The 24,803-nt window shown below is 41.3% G+C and overlaps 1 protein-coding gene across 2 annotated transcripts; it reads left to right on the plus strand.

The window, feature by feature from the left end:
* Positions 1–216: 216 nt before the first annotated feature.
* On the plus strand, positions 217–14,913 carry DCAF4L2 (DDB1 and CUL4 associated factor 4-like 2). 2 transcript variants are annotated; one of them, XM_010287186.1, is made up of 13 exons: positions 217–326; positions 1,917–2,014; positions 4,818–4,975; positions 6,441–6,523; positions 7,150–7,252; positions 8,244–8,387; positions 9,064–9,113; positions 10,389–10,468; positions 12,091–12,186; positions 12,294–12,391; positions 13,083–13,259; positions 13,481–13,595; positions 14,512–14,913. In XM_010287186.1, the coding sequence occupies exons 1-13, from the start codon at positions 217–219 to the stop codon at positions 14,703–14,705; spliced, it is 1,506 nt and encodes a 501-aa protein (XP_010285488.1). In that variant the 3' UTR covers positions 14,706–14,913. The 2 variants fall into 2 exon arrangements, with proteins under 2 accessions (XP_010285488.1, XP_010285489.1); XM_010287187.1 differs by lacking the exons at positions 217–326; positions 1,917–2,014; positions 6,441–6,523; positions 7,150–7,252 and adding an exon at positions 10,689–10,697 and having other exon boundaries at positions 4,826–4,975; positions 12,094–12,186.
* The last annotated feature ends 9,890 nt before the right edge of the window (positions 14,914–24,803 follow it).

Below are 24,803 nucleotides of genomic sequence, written 5' to 3' on the forward strand. Positions count from 1 at the left end.
GGTGCTGTTCTGCCTTTCTTTTCTTAAGGTCTGATGCCGTTTGCACTTTAAAGTATTTATCTTTAAAAATGTGTTTTCTTGGCTTTGATCTCCTGGCCACTGCAGAGCTTTTTGAACTGTTTGAAAAGAGGCCATGTTAAAAGACTGTCTTGTCTCTTGGACTACTCGAGGCAAGTAGCGTTGAAGTATGTGTGTATGTTTTCTTTATAGGTAGAAATGAAGAGAAATTACTGGAGAAGCAGAGAAAAACAGAGATGGAGTAATCGCAAGCACAGCTACCATCCTCATCGGTACAGAAGACCCAGTCACAATAACTGTACTGAAAGGCAAGTATATGCAGCTTGTGCTTACCATGGGTTAAGCTGTTAGATGCTACACCTAATTAAATTTGCAGAATGGTGGCTAGAACTGGGAGGGTTGCCATCTAAAAATCTAGTAGACAGTACTCCTCTTATCGCTGTTATCCCTCATGGGAGTGGAAGTGCAAGTGCACTGATTTCTGGAAATTTATCATATGTTCACAACTGTGTATTGATTTTAAACTGAGATGTGGTTCCATGGGCTAGTCCTTTCAGGTGTGTCTGATCATCCATAAAATCTTCATCAGTATGCAAAGATAATTCAGGGAAGAAAAATGTTTGCAAGTACTTCATTCCACCTGCCTGTTTGTTTTATGCATGTGTCTACTAGTGTAAAAACTATCATTAAAGGATCTTCCTGAAAGTCTGAAAGCGTGTTAAGTAATGTGGTAATAATGCTACATCTAGCAGTTCAGGAAAGTGAAACAAGGTTTCAGGAACAATCCACTGCCTTGAAAACTGATTCTTTCAGAAAAGTACATTTTAAACTTTAGAACTTATACTTGCCTGTTTGAGAGCTACTTTTATGGCTTCTTTCTTGTGTTCTTTCCTTAGTGCTTCCTGCAGGAATAAAAGTGGCCAATCTTTTGCTTTAATGCTCTAAGGATTTTTTTAATATACTTTTAGAGAGAGACACATATACATATATATCAGTTGCCCTGTTAGTTGTGTTTGTGTAGGAAAAGTTAGAAATGCAAGTGGGCCCTAATTCAGTGAATATAGAATTAAAGTGCTTGGGTTTGGTGTGGGTATGTCAGTTATGTTCTTTAACTATTTTCAAAGTTGTATAATAAAACAGCAATAGAGCTGGTATGGGAACTAGAATTTCTTTGTTGTTTTGTTTTCAATAAATTGCATCTCTTGTAGAACATCTTGGCCTAATGCTTTTAAGATGACATGTAATATGACCTGTCTTTAAAAAGTGAGAATTGCACAGGTGATTCAGAAAACATCCCAGTGGAATTTTGCTCATCAGTACTGAATCCGTCCATTTAAATTATTTCAAAAAGAAGAAAGCTGCAGTTGTGCTGTCAACTGCAATGTTTATTACAAAAGCAGAGACTTTTCATTAAACTTTTGTTTGTTGCATGTTTCTGAACCTCATCGCTGAAATTCTTGTCGAGAAGAGAATGGCAAAATATTTTTGACCTGACATCAGTGTTTTACTGATGCTGTGTCTTGCTTTATGCTGTGAAAACTTACATGCTTTCAAGAGTGGGTTTTTTTTCTAATCGGGATATAGTAAAATGCCCAGAATTACTGTTTCCCTGAAAAGAGTGGAAGGCTTGCAGAATCAGCAGCCACCTTTAATGTTGTACCAAGTAATTAAGGCTTTTAAGATGTTGGTATCTAGTGTTCTTGAGAGGTTTTTAAGCTGAATATTTTTACTGTTTCATTTTTATAGTTTAGTATATGGTGATACGCACAGCGTGCTTATTGCAGCCCTGCAAAAGTGTACTCCATTAATGTCAATAGCAAGCTGCTTTCTAGATCCTTTGTGAGAAAGATGCGTAGGACAATTGTCAGCCTGTCTTGAAGGCAATGCTATTTTTTCAGGCCAGAACAGGAGGAACCCCAGACCCCAGTGAATGCAGGCCCCAGCTGCAGTGGAGATCCTTCTTCGTCCAGTTTAACACAGAACTCTGTAGTGCCGGGTAAGAGACCATGTTTATGGGTCAAAAATCTGTCTATATGCTGACTGTATCAAAAAAGTAGTAGTAGCTGCTTTAATAGTATGGTGTTACAGGAAGAATATAAGCAGTAAAGTTTGTAGAGAAAAGTAACATCAGGTGATATACTAAGATGTAGTGAGAATCTAGAGAGCAGGGCCAAATGCACTTTCAGGCCCACAAGTGCTTCCCATGTGCCAGAATTTGTTTCTCAATCCAGAGATGTTGCTTTGGGAAGAAAATGAACTTTGTTTCTTTTCTCGTATGTGCTGAAGATGTTATGAAATACATCTTTCAATAGAAACATTAAATAAGCAAAGAAAATAAGAGCATATGAAAAATTACAACTTGCATCCAGTTATTCAGTCTTATAAAAAAATCCATCACTTCAGGGCTGGGGGGGCAGAAATCACTTCTCTCTATGCCTCCAGTGTATTTGTATCTGTAAGAAATACACTCTGGCTAAATGTTTGTTCATTACTGGGGAGTTGACTGCTGAAACTAGACTTGATGCAGTACCAGTGCTATTGAGCAAGATGCCCTGTTTGCATTCTGGTTTCCTGACTTGTTAAACAACCCTAGCAAAAGCTAAGCCTGTGGGAACATACATTTCTCCACAACAGAATAGTCCTGAAAACCACTGACTTTCTAACCTCTTAACAGCAGACAAAGCCAGGGTATATCATCCTTTTGTGCTTAAGAGGTTGTGAGCATGTTAGATGTATCCTGCAAAACATTTATTGCTGTGTAATTAGATTCTGTATACTAAATGCAGTGTGCTTTTATGAACCTTACCAATTCATTCACTAACTTTATATTTTTGTTGACCTGAATAAATCTTGGTCATTTGTTGCTAAGCTGAAACCTAAAAGATGCTGACAAGAAGCTCAATTGTAAGCAGCAGCAAAAAGAGGTTACTTCAAAAGCAATTTCTGGTAGTCAATAAAGGTTTAAATAAAAACTCCTGAAATGAAGGTGTTAACACTCACATCTGCTGAATAAAATAATTTGTCTGGGGACAATGTACCATTATAAATCTGTCGAAGTATTTTGCCTGTCTGCCTCTGAATTTACCTGGGCAGTGAAGCGCTAAAATTGAATGTTTCTTTCATCCCAGTTTATTTTTGGAAGGAGCCTCTGTGTATTGTCTAAATGTACTCTTGATTGTATCTAAATCTCTCCTATGTGTTGAAGAAAGTGGTCTGTTCTGGGAAGTGAATCACTTTATTTTGGTTTGGGTGATACCTCATTGTCAGTTTTCTGTTTGTTTGTTTGTTTGAGACTGCCCTACCTACTCTTTTAACCAAGAGTGTCACCTTGTGGTGGGCTGACCCTGGCTGGATGCCAGGTGCCCACCAAAGCCACTCTATCACTCCCCTCCTCAGCCGGACAGGGGAGAGAAGGTGCAACAAAAGGCTCGTAGGCCTACATAAGGGCAGGGGGAGATCATGCAGCAATTACTGTCACAGGCAAAACAAACTTGGGGAGAAATTAATTTAAATTAATTAATTTAATTACTAATCAAATCAGAGTAGGATAATGAAAACTAAAACCAAATCTTAGAACACTTTCCCCCACCTCTCCCTTCTTCCTGGGCTCAGCTTCCTCCTGATTTTCTCTACCTCCTCCCCCTGAGCAGTGCAGGGGGATAGGGAATGGGAGTTGCAGTCAGTTCATCATGTACTTTCTCTGCAGCTCCCTCCTCAGGGGGAGGACTCCTCACACCCTTCCCCTGCTCCAGTGTGGGGTCCCTCCCATGAGAGACAGTCCTCCACAAACTTCTGCAACGAGTCCTTCCCACGGGCTGCAGTTCTTCACAAAGTGCTTCAGCCTGGGTCCCCTCCACGGAGTGCTGTCCTTCAGGAACAATCTGCTCCAGCATGGGTCCTCTGCAGGGTCACAAGTCCTGCCAGCAAACCTGCTCCAGTGTGGGCTCCTCTCACCATGGGTCCACAGGTGCTGCCAAGAGCCTGCTCCAGCCTGGGCTTCTCGCAGGGTCACAGCCTACTTTGGGCATCCACCTGCTCCAGTGTGGGGTCCTTTATGTGCTGCAGGTGGAGATGTGATCCACCATGGAGCTCCATGGGCTGCAGGGGGAGAGCCTGCCTCACCATAGTATTCACCACAGTGCCTGGAGCACCTCCTCCCCCTCCTCCTTTTTCACTGATCTTGGTGTCTGTAGACATCTGTTCCTCTTTCATATTCTCACTCCTCTCTTCGATTGCTGTTGCATGGGCTTTTTTCCCCCTTTTTAACTATGTTATCCCAGAGGTGCTACCACTGTTGCTGACTGGCTCAGCCTTGGCCAGCAGCAGATCTGTCTTGGAGCCAGCTGGCATTGGCTCTGTTGGACATAGGGGAAGCTTCTAGCAGCTTCTCACAGTAGCCATCCCTGCAGCTCCCCCACTACCAAAACCTTGCCACACAAACCCTATGCAGCCCTCATGGCTGATTTATGAAGAAATGTCATTTATGTTCTGCAGCAAAACCTTTCTTCTCTGCCTCACTCATCTGTCTGAATTTCATCTTGGTCAGTGGTGACATCCCTTCCATACCTGTGTAATGACACTGCATTTGAAACTGTAAATAATCTTTTTTTCCCTTAAGTTGCTATTGTCTATTCCTAGTCTGTGTATCATGCTTGGGACCTGCTGGGAGAAAGAGCTTTGAGCCTTGTGACTCTGACATTCCCATGAAAATGTGGGATGTCAAAGAGCAATAAACAAACTTAGTTGTGCATCTGATTTTTGCCTGGGTTTTGCCACCTTTTTTTTCCACTCCCCCTAAGAACTGCCGGGATTTTACTATGACTCAGAAAAGAACCGGTATTTTCGCCTGCTGCCTGGACATAATAACTACAACCCACTCACCAAGGAGAGCATTCAGTACAAGGCGATGGAATGCAAAAGACTGAGACTCTTGGAAGAGGAAGAAAAACAAGAGAAGGTACATTCTGAAAAAGATTGCAATTAGGCTTTATTGTGCTCTGGCCCAGGACAGATTATAAGCTAAAGCCTTTCAATTCTGGTTGTGGTACATTTCCCTAAGCTGTCTGAAGAAATGAAAATTTCTTTTTTGCTGAGAATTTATAGTCCTTGAAGCCTTTTGTTTGGCTGTTCCACACAGGAATGAAAGCAAGTCATTACAAACAACAAACTTGTAAAGAGACAGGAACTGCTCAGAATTGCAGATTGTCCAACAGTTACACTTGAGTCAGGACATTAGATGCCAGGTTTCAAATCCCTGTCTTGAATTGGTGAAGTGGGGTCTTGATTTTAAGTTTTGCATATGCTTAATAAATCATCATATCATATTCCTGGACCCTGAAGAAACAATATTCATGATACTTTGTGGAAACAGTCTTTTCATGAAGAATTTTTATGGACAGGTAAAATTGAGATGGGTCTTATGTTTATGCCTGGAAAGCCTGTATGCTTTTCATGATGAAGTGTTACAGCAGAGTTAATGCTGATGCTGCATATCTATAATCTGGGTAAAATAACCAACAAGGATATTTTTTAATGACCTGAAAGCTGTATATTATAACTTTACAAATCACAGGTCAGCTTAAGTATGCTGTCATTTGGAAGAAGCAAGTAGTATTTTTCTCCTTGGGTAATGAAGTTCTCACTTCAACCAGCTATTCAGCTCCTCAGTCTTCACTGTGAAAGTGTTGCTGTTGGTTTGGTTTTGGCTTTTTTTTTTTAATTAGTTGGTTTAGCTATTTCCATGAGCAATTTAGGTTTCATAGATACCAAAAAGCTGCTGGCCACGTTACTGTTAATGGGAACTGTGGATATAGTTTTCTTCTCAAAACATGGCTATAGAATCAGACATCTGACTTAGACTCAAAATGTTCTTATCTGGGAGCCTTAAATACTTGCTTTCTCAGAGCATTATCAAAAAGGTTGCTTAGTCTATAACTTTGCAAAGTACTCTATCCTTTGGTCACCCCAGAAAGTGTTTGTATGAAATTTAAAAAAATGATGAATGGAGAAGTATTTTACTGCAGTAGTAAGACCACCTAGTTAATAACAGTCTTGTTGTGATAGAAAATTTTGCTGTATAATAAGAATTTAAGGTGTCATAGTGAAACCAGAAGGTGACTTCATACCTCAGGGTGGTACTGCTGATTATGTCAAGTGAAAACAATGGCTGTTGTTTTCTGGGGGTTTCCTCTTTCTTCTATTTATAGAAGCACCCCACATCTCAGGAATATATTCTTGTCTACTTACTGCAGTACACCAGGGAGGTGGTGCTGGCATGTGTTCTATAGATGTTCTGAAAATTTTAATGTATATAGGCTAGAGGAAAAAGTTACCTAACTATCCCAAACATCTAAGACCAATAGCCATGTTTGAATCATAAACAAGCAAATAACTGAGTACACTTTCATGTTATTCTCTTACAGAAAACAACAAGGGCTGGACTGAGCTCATCTATGCTGTTACAGAAAAGGCAGCTGGGTTTGCTCAGCTCCACAAGTTACTGCAGGTACAATGATTTGATTTGTCTTCTGTTTGCAATGCCAAATTTTGTTGTTAGTGCAACTGTTTCTGTGAGGTTTTTTGCATTTCTTACTGCTCCACTGTTGACAGAGGAACACATTACTTGTAGTAAAAAAATAGTTCTTTTATAATCAGATTACTGAAGTGATGAGAAGTCAGATGAAGAGGTTTCCCAATTTCAGATAAATGGAGTTTAAAACTTCAAATTTTTTTCTATATATGCTGGTTTGCCACATTGTGCTTTATGAATACAGGGCAGCTTTTCTTCAGATGAATGCACTTCAACTGACATGACTGTTCCCCGTGTCCCCCTGTTAGAATAGCTAAGATAGCTCAGATTCAGTAACAGCACAGAAAGCAAGTTAGTGACTTGCTATTTTGTTGTTTCTGCTACTAAAGATGTGCTGGGGTTGATGAAAATCCATGAATGAGGAAGATGCACATATTCATGAGTTATGTAAGTGAAATTGCATCATGCTAGTTGTTCAGGCATTTTATCTTCTGTGATTGAGAAGCAGTTCTGGATATCCTATCCAGAATTCCTTTCACTGGTATTAAACCTAGGCTTACCTGAATTTTCTCTTCCTCCTGCTCCCCCTCCTGCTTTTACAGGCTGGTCCATGAACTAAAAGTGAATTGCATGCAGAGGAAGAAGATAGAAATTCGCAGTCCAGATTCCTCAGTTGCTGGAACCAACAATTTTAAAATAATTGTGGTATGTTGAGAACCATTAAGTCTTCAGGATAAAGAGAGCCCACTTTCAGTGAAAATTCATGATCTTGTAATCAAATCCCACAGGTCAAATTTTGCTTTCAAAGATGCATTATTCCTGTTGTGTCAGTTCTCAAAGTCTGTGCTTGGTGATTATAAACAGTTAGGAAGAGGCTGTTACCTTTCCTAGAAAGGAAAATGATGAAAAGGTTGGATATGAAAGTGTTGCAGTTTTTTTTGAAGCTGATCAACATGTTCTCTTAGAAATAAACAGGAATGGAGTGGATAACTAGTGCAGGGCTGGGAGGGGGAGTGGAAAGGATTAAGAGAAAGAAGAAGAAAGTAGAAGAGAAGAATGTTGGGAGTGGCAAGGTCTGTGGCCCAGAGAATCTATAACATCAGCAATCATTTTACATCTCATGATCTGAAGACAGTTTCTGCTGGTTTTGATGGTACTGCATGTGCAGGGGAGGTCTCTGGAGCAAATATCTTTCACAGTCTATGTAGGAAGCTCTCCAGGACCAGCTCGTGGCCTTGTAAACAGAGCACTGCATAGGTAGCTGAAGCCAGAAGGGAGTCAGAAACTTAGTGTCAAAAAAGAGAAGTTGAAATATAGCAACAGCCTTTTTGCTGTGATCCAACAGCAGGAGAATTCCACATGTACTTTTGATAAGATGTAAATTTTTGTTCTGAGTCCTCTACCAACACCACCTGTCTGTGCTTACTAATCAACCAGAGTAAGTGTCTAGAGCTGATACAATTGGAAAGAGTATTTACTGTTACTCAAGGACTAAATCCTTTTCTTAGTCATGTTTTTTCTGTGCATGTATATAAAAAGTAGTTGGCCACTGTTTTGAGAGATGAATGGAAAGTTGACGGTATTAAAGGGGTCAGAATTAATGTAGTGTTTCATTGTAGACCTAATGCAGCTCCTTCAAGCTGTTTTTTTCTGTAAGTTTCTAGGCAAGTGTGACCAGTAAGCTTTTATTTTACAGGCAGATGTTGCTTGTGAACGGATATTCACTGTGAACGATGTGGAGCATGGAGGATGTAAATATGGTATCATCAACCTCAGTGGTTTGGGGAAGGAGTCTCTCACTGTGGAGATGTATGACAACCTCTACTTCACAAACCGCAAAGTACTTTGTTCTGTTCCTGCTTCCTTCAGTTATTGCATCCTCAGAACGCTGTTCCTTGGGAGGCCCAGGTGGAACTGCATGAGGGTTAGGGAAGGGGTTTGGAGAGAATGGAAGGATCTAGCAATGTCAAGCTTGGATAAATGCAGAATCACAGTAAATTTGTCTCTGAAAGTCCTCAGTACCAGTGTTAGTTCTCAGGAAAGTTACGCTACAATTGGAATGGAAGGCTATGTAGAAGTACCAGCTTCTGAGGATAGTGCTTACGTCAGAGTTGCACTTGGCCATAGCTGACAAAACTGATGTTGAGGGCCAGAAATTACTAAGATTTGCATGCTGCTTTGTTAAAAATAATCTTGGGAAAATGTGTTTATCCTTGAACATGAAGAATATTTAAAGCAGGCTTTCATAATCTCTTCGTGCTCAGATTCTTTTAAGGATGATCCCTTGAATAAGAGGTTGTGCCTGGTGCCTCAATCCGTGTTTGCACAGACTTCTCAATGCTGCTCCTACATTTGAGAGGAGTGTGACGCTAAAATGCTCATGTCCCATTACTGGGCTATTTAGTGGGCTAAGGAAGTGTGCCCAGCACATAGCTCTATGTCATCTTTGCATGGAAATACCCTTTCATGAATTGTCGAAGGGATCACAAAAATAGTATGTCTTCTTGTGTCTGAAGGTGAATTCTGTGTGCTGGGCATCATTGACTCATCCAGATTCTCATGTTTTATATCCTTTTTAAAACAGAAAAATTTCACGTCAGCTTTTTGAAGTCTGCATTATGCTGCACAGAACAACTAACTTCCAGGAAGACGTCTCATGTAGTTGCCCCAGAAATTCAGTTTTCTGTAAAACAGAGGAAGTTATAAAAATATAAAGATGTCGGAGCTAATGAGACAAATCTATGGTTCTGTTATAGATATGTGTAGAACTGTTCAGTGTAATAGTAGGTGAAAGACCATGTTTCCTGCCCTGGAGGCTTCCTACTTCCTTAATAGTGTACATGCCACATCCAAGTCGATCTGATGTTTAAAAATTGGCTGGGGCAAAGAACAAGAGAGAGGGTTAAGGCAAATAACTTTCTCTGTAAATTGGACGTCTTTGAAAGTAGTTGGTTAGTTTCTGTTGTAAACCATTCCTATGTTGTTGGGGCAAGAGGAGAATGGGAGCAAGACAATTCATTGGCATCACGGTCTGCAACTTTAAGAGCATGTTCTGCAGATCTGTCTCAGAAGAGGCTGATGGTATAGTAGAGGAAGCAGTAATGGACAATGCAGAGTTCAGAAGAGAGGAAGAACAGGGGATTTTAACGCAGGAGATGGCAGGCAACAGATGTGCTTTTGAAGTGCTGAAAGAGAGGACATTGTATGGAAATGTATGTAATGTCTCATGGGGAAAGCCAAGCAATTCAGGACTGATCCAGAAGGTGGCAGGAGTTCATTGGGCTTGCTCACAGCTAGTTAGGCCTTTGGGATTGTTTCGTTTGGTTATTTTGTGCTTTTTCATAGTCATGTCACAGATTTACCTCACTGAACTTGAAATGTGGCTTTCAAATCCTATTTATACCTCTTATAATCTTTAGAAAGTATTTTAATGTAATCTAAAGTGAGTCTTCCTTGTCTCCCCATTGTGTGCTCCCAGTTTTCCAACTTATCTCTATGAAAACCAGACCTATATTAATGTAGTGCCATCAGCATGTAAAGATGAGAAGAATGAGCTGTGTAGGCCATGCAGTTCTTTTTCTATCACTAGCAAGATGCCTCAGTATTCCTCTTACCTTACCCTTCTGGTAGTGAAAATAAGCAAGAATGGGAGTTCTTTGTAGCTCTTTCCTATGAAAGAAGAGTCAAGACTTAATTGTAAACTGTAACATCAAAGATCTCAAAAGGAAAGTAGCGTGAGCTGTGGCTGTGTCAGAGTATCTTGCTTTTCCCAGCTATAAATGTTAGGCAGCCTGTTCTATTCTAGGGAGAGATCTTTGTTTTCCTTAACTCACTTCAGCAAGCTGTGTCTCATGGGAATTGCAGAAACACCAGGCTGTGCCAGTCTGCTTCCAGCGTCATTGTTCAGCAGCACTAACCCAGGTAGGGTGTTTTTGTTGGGTTTTTGTCTCCAATTTTTGATAGTTGTGGTATGGAAAGAGCACAAAAGAAAGATTATTTCTGCACTTCTCTTCAGTAGCTGAGACTGTTGTATTCTTGTAAAACTTAGAAAGTCTAAAACAGTTTAAGAAGGGAACAGATAAAAGAACTTGCCTTAAGGATTAATTAACAAGCAGTATTCAGAGCACTAGTTTATTTTTAGCTGGTGATGGTGTAGTACTTGACTTTGGCAAGCGAGCACCTCACTTGTAAAGTAAACATTTGAGATTTTTCACGAGTAGCTTGGCCTGTAACTAATACTCAGAAACTGCACACAAGAAGTACTCAAATTTCCTTATAGACTGTCTAGAATCATTGCAGAATCCCTTCTCGTAGTAGCTACACAAGTATGCTCAGCGGATTAATCGAAGGTGGAAAGCTGATAAATGTCTCAGCCCATAACTCCTTGTACAAGCTCATGCTCAGTTGTGTGTAAGCGTAGTTGATTTAGAGAATCCTGTGTCTTAAGTCTGATGGCTGTAGCTGTATCTTTATGTATTTGTTTGTTCAATGCTCTTGGCAGCAGGACTTTATTGATTAAACTTTCTTGATAGATGTCAGAACCATGCTTCTTCAGGTCACACAGTACAGTCCTCTACACCTGGTTTCCATTCAGACATGATCAGTTAAGTTTATACAGAGGAAATCTGTGATAGATAAGAGTTATGGATTTATTTTAAAATGTTAATGTCATGCTATTTATGCAGCCATTTAAAAAAAAAATATATATGCATAGTGTTAGCATGAACTTGAAGAGTCACTGAAGGTGGATTGCTACTAGGCCAGCCTGCCCAGTTGCTTTGTAGAACGTTTTAAGCTCTTCGCCATAGTCAGATGTGCCAAGTTCCACCAAAGTCCTCCTGTCTAGTATTTCCTGTTGACTGTTTTAGGTATTTCCAAGTTTCTTGACTTACTTCACTCTCCTAAATTGTTGGTTTGGGGGAACCTGCTAAGTAGATGCAAAGCAGAGATTAACCTGTCTAAAACCATGTTTCAGACATGTCACCTGTGCTGACTGACGTATGTATGAACATGGTGGATGTGCCATGAAGGAAAGAAGTAAAAACTGAGGACTTAAAATTTATGTCAATTAGTAGACTTTGTGCAGGAGCTACTAGGTTATTGTTACTTATTCAAATGTTTATTTTGGTTTTTTTTTAGTAGGCAGGCCAAGAACCTACAGGTTAGGCTTTGGCTAATCTATAGCCTGTAAAGTAAATGTTTTGTGTTTCTAGCCCACTTGTCTTTATAATATGGCTTACTTAGAGCTGTAAGGCAAATGTTATTTTTCTCTTTCCTGCCAGTGTCAACCCTCTAACTACTGAATAAATTTCACAATCTCTCACAATCCTCTATCTATACAGACTGTAAGTCTTCAGCTTACAGTCATGAAGTCTGACTTTTGTTTCCTGTCTCTTGAGTAGCACAGGGACACTAATTGGGTAACATTTTCTCTGCTTCAGACTGAAATATTGAAAGAAGTATGGAAATCCAGAGAAGTTTTCCGAGTTATCATCCTGTCCTAGCATTTTATGGATGCTTCATGTGTTGCTCCTCTCTCCTAGGAGATCGACCTGGAATGCTGTGCAGCTTCAAGATATCCACTGCCTGGTCCTGTGCTTGGTGCCTGAATCCCCAAGCAGACAACTGCTTCAGCACAGGTGATCTGCAAGGCTAGCAACTCCTATCTTGGTGGGAAAGACTTCTTGCATTAATCCCCAGCTGCTACCCAAATTGCAGCTAAACAAACATAATCTGTCTTCCTTAGGCCTGACAAGACGAGTTCTTGTGACCAATGTAGTGACAGGGCATCGACAGACATTTGGAACTGGTAGTGATGTCTTGGCACAGCAGTTTGCTATACAGGTAAAAACAAACATACACCATTTTTTTCAGAGCGCTGCCTCATCAGTGGGCTGCTTTCTTCTGCTTGGGATGGGACTCATCATGCTGTACATAAGGTGGTGATTACAATTCCTGTTGGACAGCTGTTCCACAATGATGTGGTCTGATGCTTCCACACAACTGAGTAGCAACAAAAAAGATGAACTGATGTCAAACTCTGTGGCAACAGGGGTAATTTTTGTTAATTGTACAGAGGTAAAAAGGAAATGAAGGAAGTACAAAGAGCATAGTAATAACGTGTTGTAAAATTGTTTTGGTTTTGGCAAATTACCTCATTTAACACTCAGTGTACTGTCTCCATCAAGAAGGAGAAAACTCTTATACAGTGGATTTCTTCACAAAGATTTAGTGAGAAGGGTAAAATTGGAATATGAGAATTCCAGTTCCTGTTTTGCTGTTGTGTTAGACTAAGTTCTTATGTGCCTAGCTAAGCTTTTACAGCTAAAGTAGTTGAGGTTTGAATGGAACTAATGAGTTGGCTGAAAAATGTGCAGTGTGTAATAAAAATTCTGGTTCTTAATGCCTGTGGTAATAAAATCATTTGACAACTGCGCCAAAGAGCTTTAAAAGCTTTACAAAGCTTCTGTCGGTATAACTTGTAAGATCCCTTCTGATGTTACATAGTACGCTGCTTTCTCTTGGATTCTTCCAGACCCCAATGCTGTACAATGGCTGCCGGTCAGGTGAGATTTTCAGCATTGATGTGCGTCAACGCAACCGAAAGGGCCAGAGCTGGAAAGCAATTCGTCTCTTCCATGACTCAGCAGTTACATCTCTTCGCCTTCTTGAGGCTGAACATTATCTCATGGCAGCAGATATGGCTGGAAAGGTATGGTTTTGTTGCGTTTAGGGTATTCTGTTCCTTTTAGTATCTGAGCACTGACAGGTGCTTATCCAAGTCCCATGGGTGGATGCCTATTCTTTGGGGGGTAGTATGGATCTGGGTGGTAGTCCCATATACGGGTCCTCTTCAGATCCACTGAGATCAACCATCAAGTGTTCTCTCCTTTGTTAATATATCCTCTTTCAAACCATTACTTCAACTTGCAGATAAAACTGTGGGACCTGAGAACAGCAAAGTGCGTGAAACAGTACAAAGGTCATCACAATGAATATGCTATTCTCCCTTTGCATGTAAATGAGGAGGAAGGGCTTCTTACAGCAGGTGGGTTGACTTTTTTCCCCCTCTACTTGTAGCGTGCATGGCAATGATTTTCTTATGCCAGAGGAGTATTTCTTAGCTACGGCTATTGGAAGCTGTAAAGCTGCTAATTCTTTAAAATTCAGAAGAAATTTAGCCTTAGACATACTGTAATATGCTATGAAAATTAAGAAATCATGTTATGGATGCACACCTACTGTAATCACTCCTGTGTAGCACTTAACGGCTTTATCTGCTGTGTCCTGGAAAAGTCCCATTATCCTTTCTGCAGTGTGTCTCAAGAGTAGAGCAGAACATACTTAATTTTGAAATTCAGAGGCACAATGTGTAACCAGGAGGCTTGGTGATAACCTTATATAGAGACTAAGGGCCATGTATATGTATGTTTGGTGCTTAAGTGGGTAAGGTGGTAAAGCATTGGCGTGTAAGCATAATGCATTGTAAACTGTCTGTACCACTCAGGTTCATTTTGAATATATTTGGCTACAGTCGGAGATTATTTTACTTTAGTTGGCATCGGGGGAGGAAGAGTAACAATAAACGAAGCACAGTATAGCCAAGTTTCACAATGTCACTGTAAACATAGTGATGACCTCTGCTTGGATTTGTCAATAAGTGATGGAATAATGAGAAGAATTCTGGTTAATTTGACACTGAGTTTTTCTCCCCTTTTTTTGGCTTAGGAGCTTGATAATGAGGAAAGCACTCCCTTTTATTGCTTAATAGGAAATGCACATTTTTCCCTCTTTTGCAGTATTCAGTGTAGAATTCCTGTTTTACAAAGTATTGATAAGTACTTTTGCCTCTATTGTGTGTAGAAATGGTCAGGGTTTTTTTTCCCCATAGACCTTCTGATTCTATGATGATGATCTTGCAGAGCTGTGTGTGATGTTGAATTCTGGTGTCCTTTCCTTTCCAGTTGGTCAGGATTGCTACACCAGAATCTGGAGTCTTCAAGATGCCCGTCTGCTTAGAACCATCCCTTCTCCCCACCCATCTTCCAAAGATGCCATTCCCAGTGTGGTGTTTTCTTCGAGACTTGGGGGTAGCCAAGGAGTTCCTGGTTTACTCATGGCTGTCAAACAGGATCTCTACCACTTCTCCTATAACTGACACAATATTCTCCTCAGACCTCGTCTATAAAACTTCCAGCCTCCTATACGACTTCAAAATTTTTGCACCAGTCACCATGCTGTTAAGTCACTGTATGCTGCTGTTACATCTGCTTTACCCATGAAGTTCTGAACCTCCTTCAGCAGGTTCAGCAAATCTTGCTGTATACATCTCAGACATCTTGTAAATAAAAGCTGAATGCCAATTAACTTTTTATTTCAGCCTCTTTGAAATCTAGCTGTAAGCTCTGAAAAGCTAGTAACTTGCGGTAAGGGCCTAACTCATGCTACCTGAATTTGCTGTCAAAATGCTGCTCTAACTTAATCTTAGTTTGGTCATATAACCACTTAGCTGTGGTTACATCTGCATTAGCAAGGGAGGGGGTGCAACAGTGGATTAGCAGAAAGAGTAGCTGGTGTTGAGAAGCTGACAGGTTAAGTGTTGCAGGGCTTTGGAGTAGCTTTGGTCTGGCTCCTTGCATCAACTGTCTCTACTACACCTGTGGTTGGAAGCAGTCTGAAGAATAGCTGTTTCCCCACTCACACTGGCAGTCCTTTGAGCTGAGCCATGCTAAACTTTGTCCTTTTCAGACAATGGTAGTGTGCCACTGCCCTGCCACCATTCCCTTTGAAAGGGCAGCATGTGTAGAACAAAGCCCTTTCCTGGTCCTGTAGCCAAGCTGAATGTCCCTGCTCATTTATCATAGTGTTTCCTAGCCAAGTCCACACCCCTAACCTGGTACCAGGAAGGGTTGACCCTACTAAAAATACACTCTGTCCTGCAGGGCTCCACCTTCATTTCTCCTGTCCTCTCACAACCTTCAGGTCTAAGCAAGGTGCTTGTTCTAGGAAACTGTCTCTCTTCTTCTCAGCAGCTCTTATTATTGCTCACCATGCTCCAGTGTTATATGTGGTGCCCTCCTCCCCTTTCTTTGTATTTCTTTTACCCATTCATCTATACAGAAGACAACAGAGCAGGAAAACTCTCCTTTTGGGAGCAGTGTAATAACTTTACAGTGTGAATGTATTCCATATGAAATAGCTGTTGCAAGGGTAGTCAAGTTGAATTCCAGGAAATACTCAAAACAGTTTCTTCCCTGTCTGAGCATACATTCAGAACCCCTAAATCTTTCTTGTATCTCATTAACAGCCAACTCCCATTTCCCTATAGGCAGATTAAGCTGTGAATTTCTTACAACTACAGCTTCCCCAATATATCTGGCTTCAGGGTTTCACTGCAGAGCCTTCTTTCTCACACGAAGTGGAGTGAATGCTGCTCACAGCATACTCTGTGCTGCCTTCTCTTTCTACAGAACATGTTTAAAAGACCAAAGGTCCCCTCTTTTCCTCAGATGGTAAGTCAGTGTTGTAGGCTCTTCCCAATCCCTCTGCTATTCTTGGTTAACCAAGAGACCAGTTTGGCCAGTGTGGTCACTGATTCCTGGCTTGCTTTTCTAATTTGAGAAAATACTCTGCAGTTTTTCTTGATTAGCTATGTTAATTTGGGACATTTTCTGTTGCATGCACAGTGATTAATATATGCAGGACAATTTTCAAAACCATTTGCGCTCAGTTAATAATGCATACTGCAACTAAGTATCTGTTCAGGAAATAGAAATGTAACTAACCCCATCCCACTGCAAACTCCTAATGTTACATCTGGTAAGCAACTCAGACTTGAGTTGGAACATGCTTTATATTGACATTCTTGCTAGTAAACATGTGTGGTTCAAACACTTGCAGGTAGCAAACCACAAGGATCATGAACTCCCCAAAATCAGAATTAATTCCAAAATTTAAATTGGCATTTAAACTCTTTTCAGTGCTCTTAACTCCAGTAATGCCTGTTCTGCAAGAGCAAAACCATGCAACAATTGTGCCTAGTTACCGTGGGAAACACAAACTAGGAATTGTGGTGGAAAGGCATCTTATGTAACTGAAGATAGTTTCTTTTCTTTGTTCCCTTTTAGGCAAAGCTCATAAAACAAAAGAGAATAATTTGCTTTCAATTGTTTCCAGGAGCCAAATACACACACACACACGTCCCTGCAAATGCATTCACCCAACTACTGCTTTGGCAGCCAACATTTCTAATTAAGCCTGCAAGAGCAGTATGAAAGGAGAGGGGAAACAGGGCAAGAAGAGAGGCGATTTGGCTTCAGTGACAAACAGCAAGCAGCCTGCAGGCAGTGGCTAAAGTGTGTTAAGTTAACCATTTCATTATGCAGCAGCAGCTAGAACCCTACAGCAGCTAAATAGGAAGGAACTGCAGTATTCTACCCCTCTGCTACAATATCAAAATACTGTATTTCTTTGCCCCAGCTTCTTGGCCAGTACTGAATCTAGTAGGAAACTTCAGGAAGGCCAAACCTGCACTCCAAAATAGGTTGCAGCATCCCTCATCCAGCAGGCACAATTTGTTTGGTCCTTTTTGCTCACTGGAGCAAGGCTCATAGCGGACCACCAGGCTCTGCTGACCAAACTGCCAGTCCCTCCCATCAACCTGATTGTTTCAGCAGCCGCAGAGTCGCACCCTTGTTCTGTTCCATATACCCTGCTTCTGTTAGTCATCTCTCAACCCTGATTAAAAATGGTCTTTCCACATAAAACCCTTTAGGTCACATAAGGTTCCTAGACATAGCAGGTAGAAGCTTAAACTTCTACAGTTTTAGCTTCAAGTGTCTAAAGCAGGGAGGGGAATTGCTTTCAGGTCTTCTGTGGTAGAGGGAGTTACATCTTTCTGTTGACCCTGATTTACTGCAGTACACGGCTTCATGGTCATTCCGCTATTATCCTGACGAATACTGAAACGAAGAGGTTAAAAAAAATAAATTTACTAGTCACAATTTAAGTCTGACATTTTTCCATTTTTGAGCTTAATAGGAACCTATTCTAATAGCACCACAAAATTAAGCATTCATTGCGAGGAAGAGTGAATTCAAACTGGAATGTGTACATAGTCTCGAGATGTCCCCTTACAGTAGCTGCTTTCATAGAAGTTATAATCTGTCAGTGGATAATTCAGCTTTTGTCCTCAAACCTTCAGTTGCTGATGGCTGCTAGCATATACTAAGTATACAACATATAGTGTGAGCTGAATCAAGCAGTCAATACCAACCCAAAGTAGCTTCAGACAGGGGTTCTGGGGAGCGGGGCTGGGGGTTGAGAGATGCTTGACCTGCGTGTTTAAAGCACTTTACAAATTAATTTCATGTTTCAAAAATGGAAGCCAAGGTACAAAGTCGATAAACTGTTTTAGGTAATGTCTGAAAATACAATCAAGATCACCCACCTTTTCTTGTTCAAACAGCTGCTTTCTTATCTGCGGTTCTATTAATATCATGGTAGCTGTGAAGCACTCTGATGCCTTCCTGAGAAGTCATCATCTGTACATTATCATACATACACTACTGCTTCTTCTCTCCAGTGCTGCTGTAAAACTGCCTTTTAAGCAGAAGCAGAAAGATTTAGCCAGCTTTTCAAAATGTCAGAAATCAGAGTGTTTCAAAATCTCCAGGCATTCTTGACAGAATTTCTGTAATGCCACAGTTGAGACATTTCCTACATGAGGACCTTTTACATCTCTATAAAAAACTTGTATCTGTATTGCTTTATTTTTTGCTTGAGTTATATCCAATAAAAATGAAGTTAAAAAGCTGAATGTACTTTAATTTTGGCCTAAGATAACTGACTAGCTGCTGTTCTCATTTAGCTTTGTCTTTGTCATGCTATACTGTTGATTTTGAAAGTCCTCATAGTAAGTTTTTTTTTATTTTGGCATTGCCACGATTTCATTGTTGAAATGAACAAACAAAAATATTTTATGACATACTGTGTGCTGTGACTGACAGAATATACATGTCAACATTGCTTTAGGAAGAAAGAGTGCTCAGCTAAAGCAGGGGCTGGGGATGGGACACAGACGACAAAAACCAGACTGTTCTATCGCTTGTCCAAATCACTCTCTGTTCTCAAATTACTGGCACGCAATGACATATCTGTTGGTGCCAAATTATATTACAGCCATCAGCCATAAATCAAATGCAAGGACAATGCCTCAATATGTGGAGCTACAGGGACTGACATCAGTTGATAACGAAACATGAAAACGAGAGGCTGCAAAATAAAGTAAGATACTTAAACCTCTTTGGGCTGGTTATGCTAGAAGCAAAAAGATGAAGAGCAAAGCCTGCGTGACAAGTGGGAAGCCAGAGTCCTGCAATGTTAAAGCCCAGGCGACCCAAAGCAACAGGGGCATTTGTGAATGTCTCTGCACAGCCACAGTGGACAGAGACGCCGAGCATAAATGCAAGGCAGGTCTAACATAATGATGGTGTTTATTTCAAATAAACTCTTGTTGACATCAAAAGCTAGAGGGTTGTTGTGTTTTCCAGAACACAACCAAAGGTCCAATTCACAGGCGACACAGGCAGGAACATATGGGATACCTGGCCAACTTCACCTGTGAGGAACGGGGCAGCAGGATGAATGAGCAGGAAAACCAAGGGCAGGGAAGGGGAAGACAAAGCCATTTTTCTTGTGCAAGCAGCTACATGTCACAGCCTGCTGCTACCCTGACACTAGCTATGCGTTACAGCCATGCTGTTCTGCCATCTGTTTCCCTAGCTGCAAGTCTCAGGTGCAATGTGCACCTGGTATACATTTAAGCCAAGTTTGGCCTAAAGGTTTTAGGGTGGGGAGCCTAACTCAGAAGGTGCAGATCTATATGAAGTTCACATATATCTGCTTCACAGAAGGAGAGGAAAACCCACATAACCTATTTGAAGATGAATCTTCATACTGAATTGGCGTAGGTACCCACAACGGAAATAAAACCATTAGAATAGGGCAATCCTATAAGACTTCTTTTTTTTCACTCTACAAATCTAGGCTCATTCTGTGGTGCTTTGGGTGAGGAATTAGTTTTTCACCGGGGCCCATCTTTGCACATCAGTTAATTCACATGATTCTTACTTTCTTCTATGTTTTTCAAAGCATTTTCTAACCAGAAGAGGTACAGAGGCTGCTTGATCTGCCAATAATCAATCTGACATAATTTTTCTGGCAAGAGATTTACATCAAACAGTCAACTTCATTCTGTAACTCAGAACATGCTTTTATCGTGCCACAACTCAGACCACTTGAATTCATTATCTTACCACGACAGTCTGCTGATTTTAACCACTGACATTAACATTACAGTGAACTTCTGTTGATCCAAAGGACACACCATCATCTTTACCAACTGCAATTAATTAATTACCATGAAATTTGTCTTTGGTAAAACACACATAGTTATCTTCTGGAAGTTTCCTGGAAAACTCCCCTCCTATCCCTTCCCTTGTAAAAAAAAAAAGATGACACTTTCACACAGGAGTTGCATTACAGTGTCAGACCTGTCTCATACTGCCATTCTGAAACGCTCACAGTTTGGGCTTTTGCAGAGCTCCAGCGAGGTTGCTGTTAACTGCTGACAGGCTTTGCAAAGACTCACTCTCGTTAGATGCTACCAATACCACTGCACAAGAAGCATCTCTCCTAAAGAGTTTAGGAATAAAACTCTCACAGGTTTCAACTGCTAGGATTAATCTTTGTCTTCAGGCTGACAGTCCCACCCCAAGCACAAGATGCTTCCATGTTACTTGCTTTAGCAATTTTTTCAGGTTTTCTATTCAGAATCATAGAATCTTTGGGTTGGAAGAGACCTTTGAAGGTCATCTAGTCCAACCCCCCTGCAGTGAGCAGGGACATCTTCAACTCCATCAGGTTGATCAGAGCCCCGTCCAACCTGACCTGCAATGTTTCCAGGGATGGGGCATCTACCACCTCTCTGGGCAACCTGTGCCAGGGTTTCACCACCCTCATGGTGGTGAAAAATATCTTCCTTAGATCTAGTCAAAATCTACCCTCTTTTAGTTTAAAACCATTACCCCTTGTCCTGTTGTAACAGGTCCTGCTAAAAAGTCTGTCCCCATCTTTCTTAGAAGCCCCCCTTAAGTACTGAAAGGCTGCAATAAGGTCCTCCTGAAGCCTTCTCTTCTCCAGGCTGAACAACGCCAACTCTCTGAGCCTGTCTTCATAGTAGAGGTGCTCCATCCCTCTGATCGTTTTTGTGGGCCTCCCCTGGACCCGCTCCAACAGGTCCATGTCTTTGCTGGGCTGAGGGCTCCAGAGCTGGACACAGGACTCCAGGTGGGGTCTCACCAGAGCAGAACAGAGGAGCAGAATCCCTTCCTTTGATCTGCTGGCCACGCTGCTTTGGATGCAGCCCAGGATACGGTTGGCTTTCTGGGCTGTGAGCACACGTTGCCACCTTTTGTCCAGCTTTTCATCCACCAGTACTCCCAAGTTGTTCTTGGCAGGGCTGCCCTTGATCCCTTCATACCCAGCCTGTATTGACACAAGGCTTTGCCCCGACCCAGGTGCAGGACCCAGTACTTGGCCTTGTTGAAACTCATGAGGTTCACATAGGCCTATTCCTCAAGCTTGTCCCATCCCTCAGGCAGGGTGTCAATTGCACCACTCGCCTTGGTGTCATCTGCAAACTTGCTGAAGGTGCACTCGACCCCACTGTCTATGTCACTGATGAAGATATTAAAGAGTACTTGTCCCAGTACAGACCCCTGAGGGATGCCACTCATCACTGATCTCCATCTGGACGTTAAGCCATTGACCACTACCCTCTGGGTGCCAATTCCGTGTCCACCAATCCATATCACTCCAAGTTAGAGAGAAGGATGTTTTGAGGGACCTTGTCAAAGGCCTTACAGAAATCCAGATAGACAACATTGGTAGCTCTTCCCTTGTCCACTAATGTGGACATCATAGAAGGCCACTAGGTTGGTCAGGCAGGACTTGCCCTTGGTGAAGCCATGCTGGCTGTCTTGAATCACCTCCCTGTCCTCCATGTGCCTTAGCATAGCTTCTAGGAGGGTCTGTTCCATGATCTTCCCAAGCACAGAGGTGAGGCGAATAGGTCAGTAGTTCCCAGGTCGTCCTTGCTACCTTTTTTAAAAATGGGTGCAATGTTTCCCTTTTTCCAGTCCCCAGTGACTTCACCTGACTGCCATGACTTTTCAAATATCCTGGAGATTGGCTTGGCAGCTACACCAGCCAATACCCTCAGGACTCTGGGATGCACCTCATCAGGTCCCATAGCCTGGTGTACGTTCAGGTTCTTCAGGTGGTCTTGAACTTGATCTTCTCTTACAGTGGGAGGGACTTTGCTCCTCCAGTCCCCATCTTGCAGGCCATCCCCTCCAGAGGTGTGGGAAGAGACACTGCCAGTGAAGACTGAGGCAAAGAAATCATTGAGTACCTCAGTCTTCTCATCCATTGTTACCAGTTTGCCAGTCTTGCTTGTCAGGGGGATACGCTTTCTTTGACCTTCTTTTTTTGGCTGATATACCTAAAGCAGCCATTCTTCTTATTCATTGCATCCCTTGCCAAGTTCAGCTCCAGCCATGCCTTGGCCTTCCTGACCTCATCCCTACACAACCAGGAAGCATCCCTGGACTCACCCCAGGATACCTGTCCCTGCTTCCACCGCCTGTGCATTTCCTTCTTGCCCTTTAGTTTGCCCAGCAGGTCTCAGCCATGCTAGCCTCTTGCCTTCCTTTCCTGTTTCCTTACACCTGGGGATCGAGAGCTCTTGTGCTCTATTTCCTTTATTTAAGTTTCCTGTAGAGCTTTCTGTCCATGGACATCATTTAGAGCCCTTTCATTGATTGAAGCCTAATGTATTAATACCAACTAGTACTGGACTCTGCTAAAATATGCATCTATTCCCTTTAAATAGCTAATCTGTTTAATAACCATATTCTGTACTCTGCATACTCACAGCACCCAATACTATAAGAAAAAATAAAAGCTCTTGTGTACAGAATACAGCAGTGAACTTAAACCTTACAGATATTTTTTTCATTTGTGAAAACAAAGAACCCAATAAGCCTCTCAACAACTGTCCAGAAAAAGTAACACCAGGCCTGTTGCAGTCTAAGCACCACATAAGATTTTGCTTTGTTGAGCAACAGCATCAAAATTCAGCTCCAGGATAATCAATCAAGAATAGACTCTACATATTAACAGGTTGCTAAATCAACTAAGATCACATATATATTCTAAAAATGTTTAAACAGTATTTTCTCTTTGACTAAGTAGTAATTCTGGCTGTGACAAGGAAAAAAAAAGTCAGACAAGTTGTTGAAACAGATGCCAAAGATTTTATACAAGGAATGTCATGGCTGCTTTCTCTTTGTGCATTAACATGGTAGTAAAGCTACATGCATAAACAGCACACAGGGCACAGCCTACAAACCAAGAACACATTGCTCACCCATTAAAAAAATAAAAATACTTTGAAGCACAGAATTATGCTGGATGTGCAGAATGTCTTTGAAGAGAGGATTTCTACCTACTCATGCCCTTCCTTAGGCAACTGTCAGTTTATGGCAGACTTTGCCTACAAAAACATTAGACAGTCCCCAGTTAACTCAGCCAGTACTGAAGGTGTCCTGGAACATCTTCCAAGCCTACTTCCATGTGTAGGCCAGATGCAGTTGTGAAGGGGCAATCACTCTGTGAGTATGTTCTTTCAGAGACAAAGTGAGAACCACTTGTTACAAGGAAAAAGTCAGTACGCTTTTTCAGAAGAAAGTCTTTTATAGCAGTTAATTTAATAATACAGTCCAGAAACAGGGTGTTGGGCACTCATCTACACAAGAGCACATGTAATAAGCTGGGGAAAAAAACACCACAGTTCCAGGACATTGCATCAAACTCCAGCCACTCCAAGAGAAGACAACTCTCACGTGGTGGAAGAATTCTTGTCTATATAAGCCAAGAAGACAGAATTTTAGGCAGTTCAATCCACAATGGTCTCTTACTTCTTATAACTGGAACCACAAATCCACAGTACAAGACAGTATTAGTTAAGTGGTGCTTTTGATAATAAAATCAGTGAATTCATTGCAGTCCTTTAATAAAAGGATGAAGTCCAGTGAGCGCCAGTTGCTAGGTGCAAAGAAGAAAGGTTCCCATTTTCCAGGTGGATTTGTAAGTTTGTATTATTAGAAAAAAAGATAAGTCAAATCTGTGCAGTTTCTATGCAACCACGTCTGAGAACACAGAGGCTCCAGAGACTCTGGCATCACTTAAAAAGTGGGGGAAAAGAAAAGTCATCACAACCCAAACAACTCAAACTTCATATTTCAGAATTGCCTACATAACCTGTTCACTTGTTCTGCTCTGGACAAAACTTTTAACTGCAACAAGCTGGGAGAAAAACTTGAAGCAAACCTGAGTACATGAGAACATTGTCAGGGAGAACAAGACCCTGCTACCTTTTGATCTGATATTGAAGCTGAAATGGCAAAATCAGAATGCTTTGCCTTGTGCCATATGCTTTGCTTTACCTTTCAGAGCTCTACTGGTCTCTGCCAGGGGGTGTATTTCAACTTGATACCTCTTGCACTGCAAGACCACTGCTCATATCAGTTCAAACAAACTTGCTAATTAATCTGGGTTTAATCTTCCATGGCCAGAAGTACAACACCTCCAGATGTAGGGTGGGTTGAATTACCAGGTGTAGTTCATACACCAACATTGGAGATTTCCTGGCAGCACAGAGTCCAAACCTTCCTCACAGGACATCGTGATCAGCAAGACATTCCAAAAGAAGAATCAGAAGGCCATAAGTCTGATCCAATATAGTAAGGAACAACACCATCCATCATCTGAACTAGGAATACTCAAAGCTTCATTAGCCAACGGCATTCTTAATATACTAAATTATACATAGATAGATATATATATAGATATATATTCTTTTTTTTTTAATTGGAATAAAATACACTGGATTTTGGTTTGCTCATTTACAAGGGAGCTTCCTCCATTCCCCAGTTAATTTGAAATTAAAACCTAGAGGCTGAACGTAAGCTCATTCCCAGTGTTCCAAGATGGATATAACACGAGAGGAGGCCAGAAACTGGAAACATGCACTCTGGCTGCAACAGGTTAAGAGGTGAAAGGGAGACCAGATATTTTCATTTGTAACCCTGAGAACATAAGGAATTGCAAAGATCTGGAGAAGTGCCTAGGG

This window comes from Phaethon lepturus, unplaced genomic scaffold, assembly GCF_000687285.1.
Source record: "Phaethon lepturus isolate BGI_N335 unplaced genomic scaffold, ASM68728v1 scaffold3175, whole genome shotgun sequence".
NCBI classification, from domain to species: Eukaryota; Metazoa; Chordata; class Aves; order Phaethontiformes; family Phaethontidae; genus Phaethon; species Phaethon lepturus.

Excerpts from the sequence above, each read along its gene's own strand:
- DCAF4L2 (XM_010287186.1), top strand. The coding sequence starts at position 217 with ATGAAGAGAAATTACTGGAGAAGCAGAGAAAAACAGAGATGGAGTAAT. Across the intron at positions 6,524-7,149 it reads AGCTCCACAAGTTACTGCAG|GCTGGTCCATGAACTAAAAG; the intron begins GTACAATGATTT and ends CTGCTTTTACAG. Across the intron at positions 7,253-8,243 it reads ACAATTTTAAAATAATTGTG|GCAGATGTTGCTTGTGAACG; the intron begins GTATGTTGAGAA and ends TTTATTTTACAG.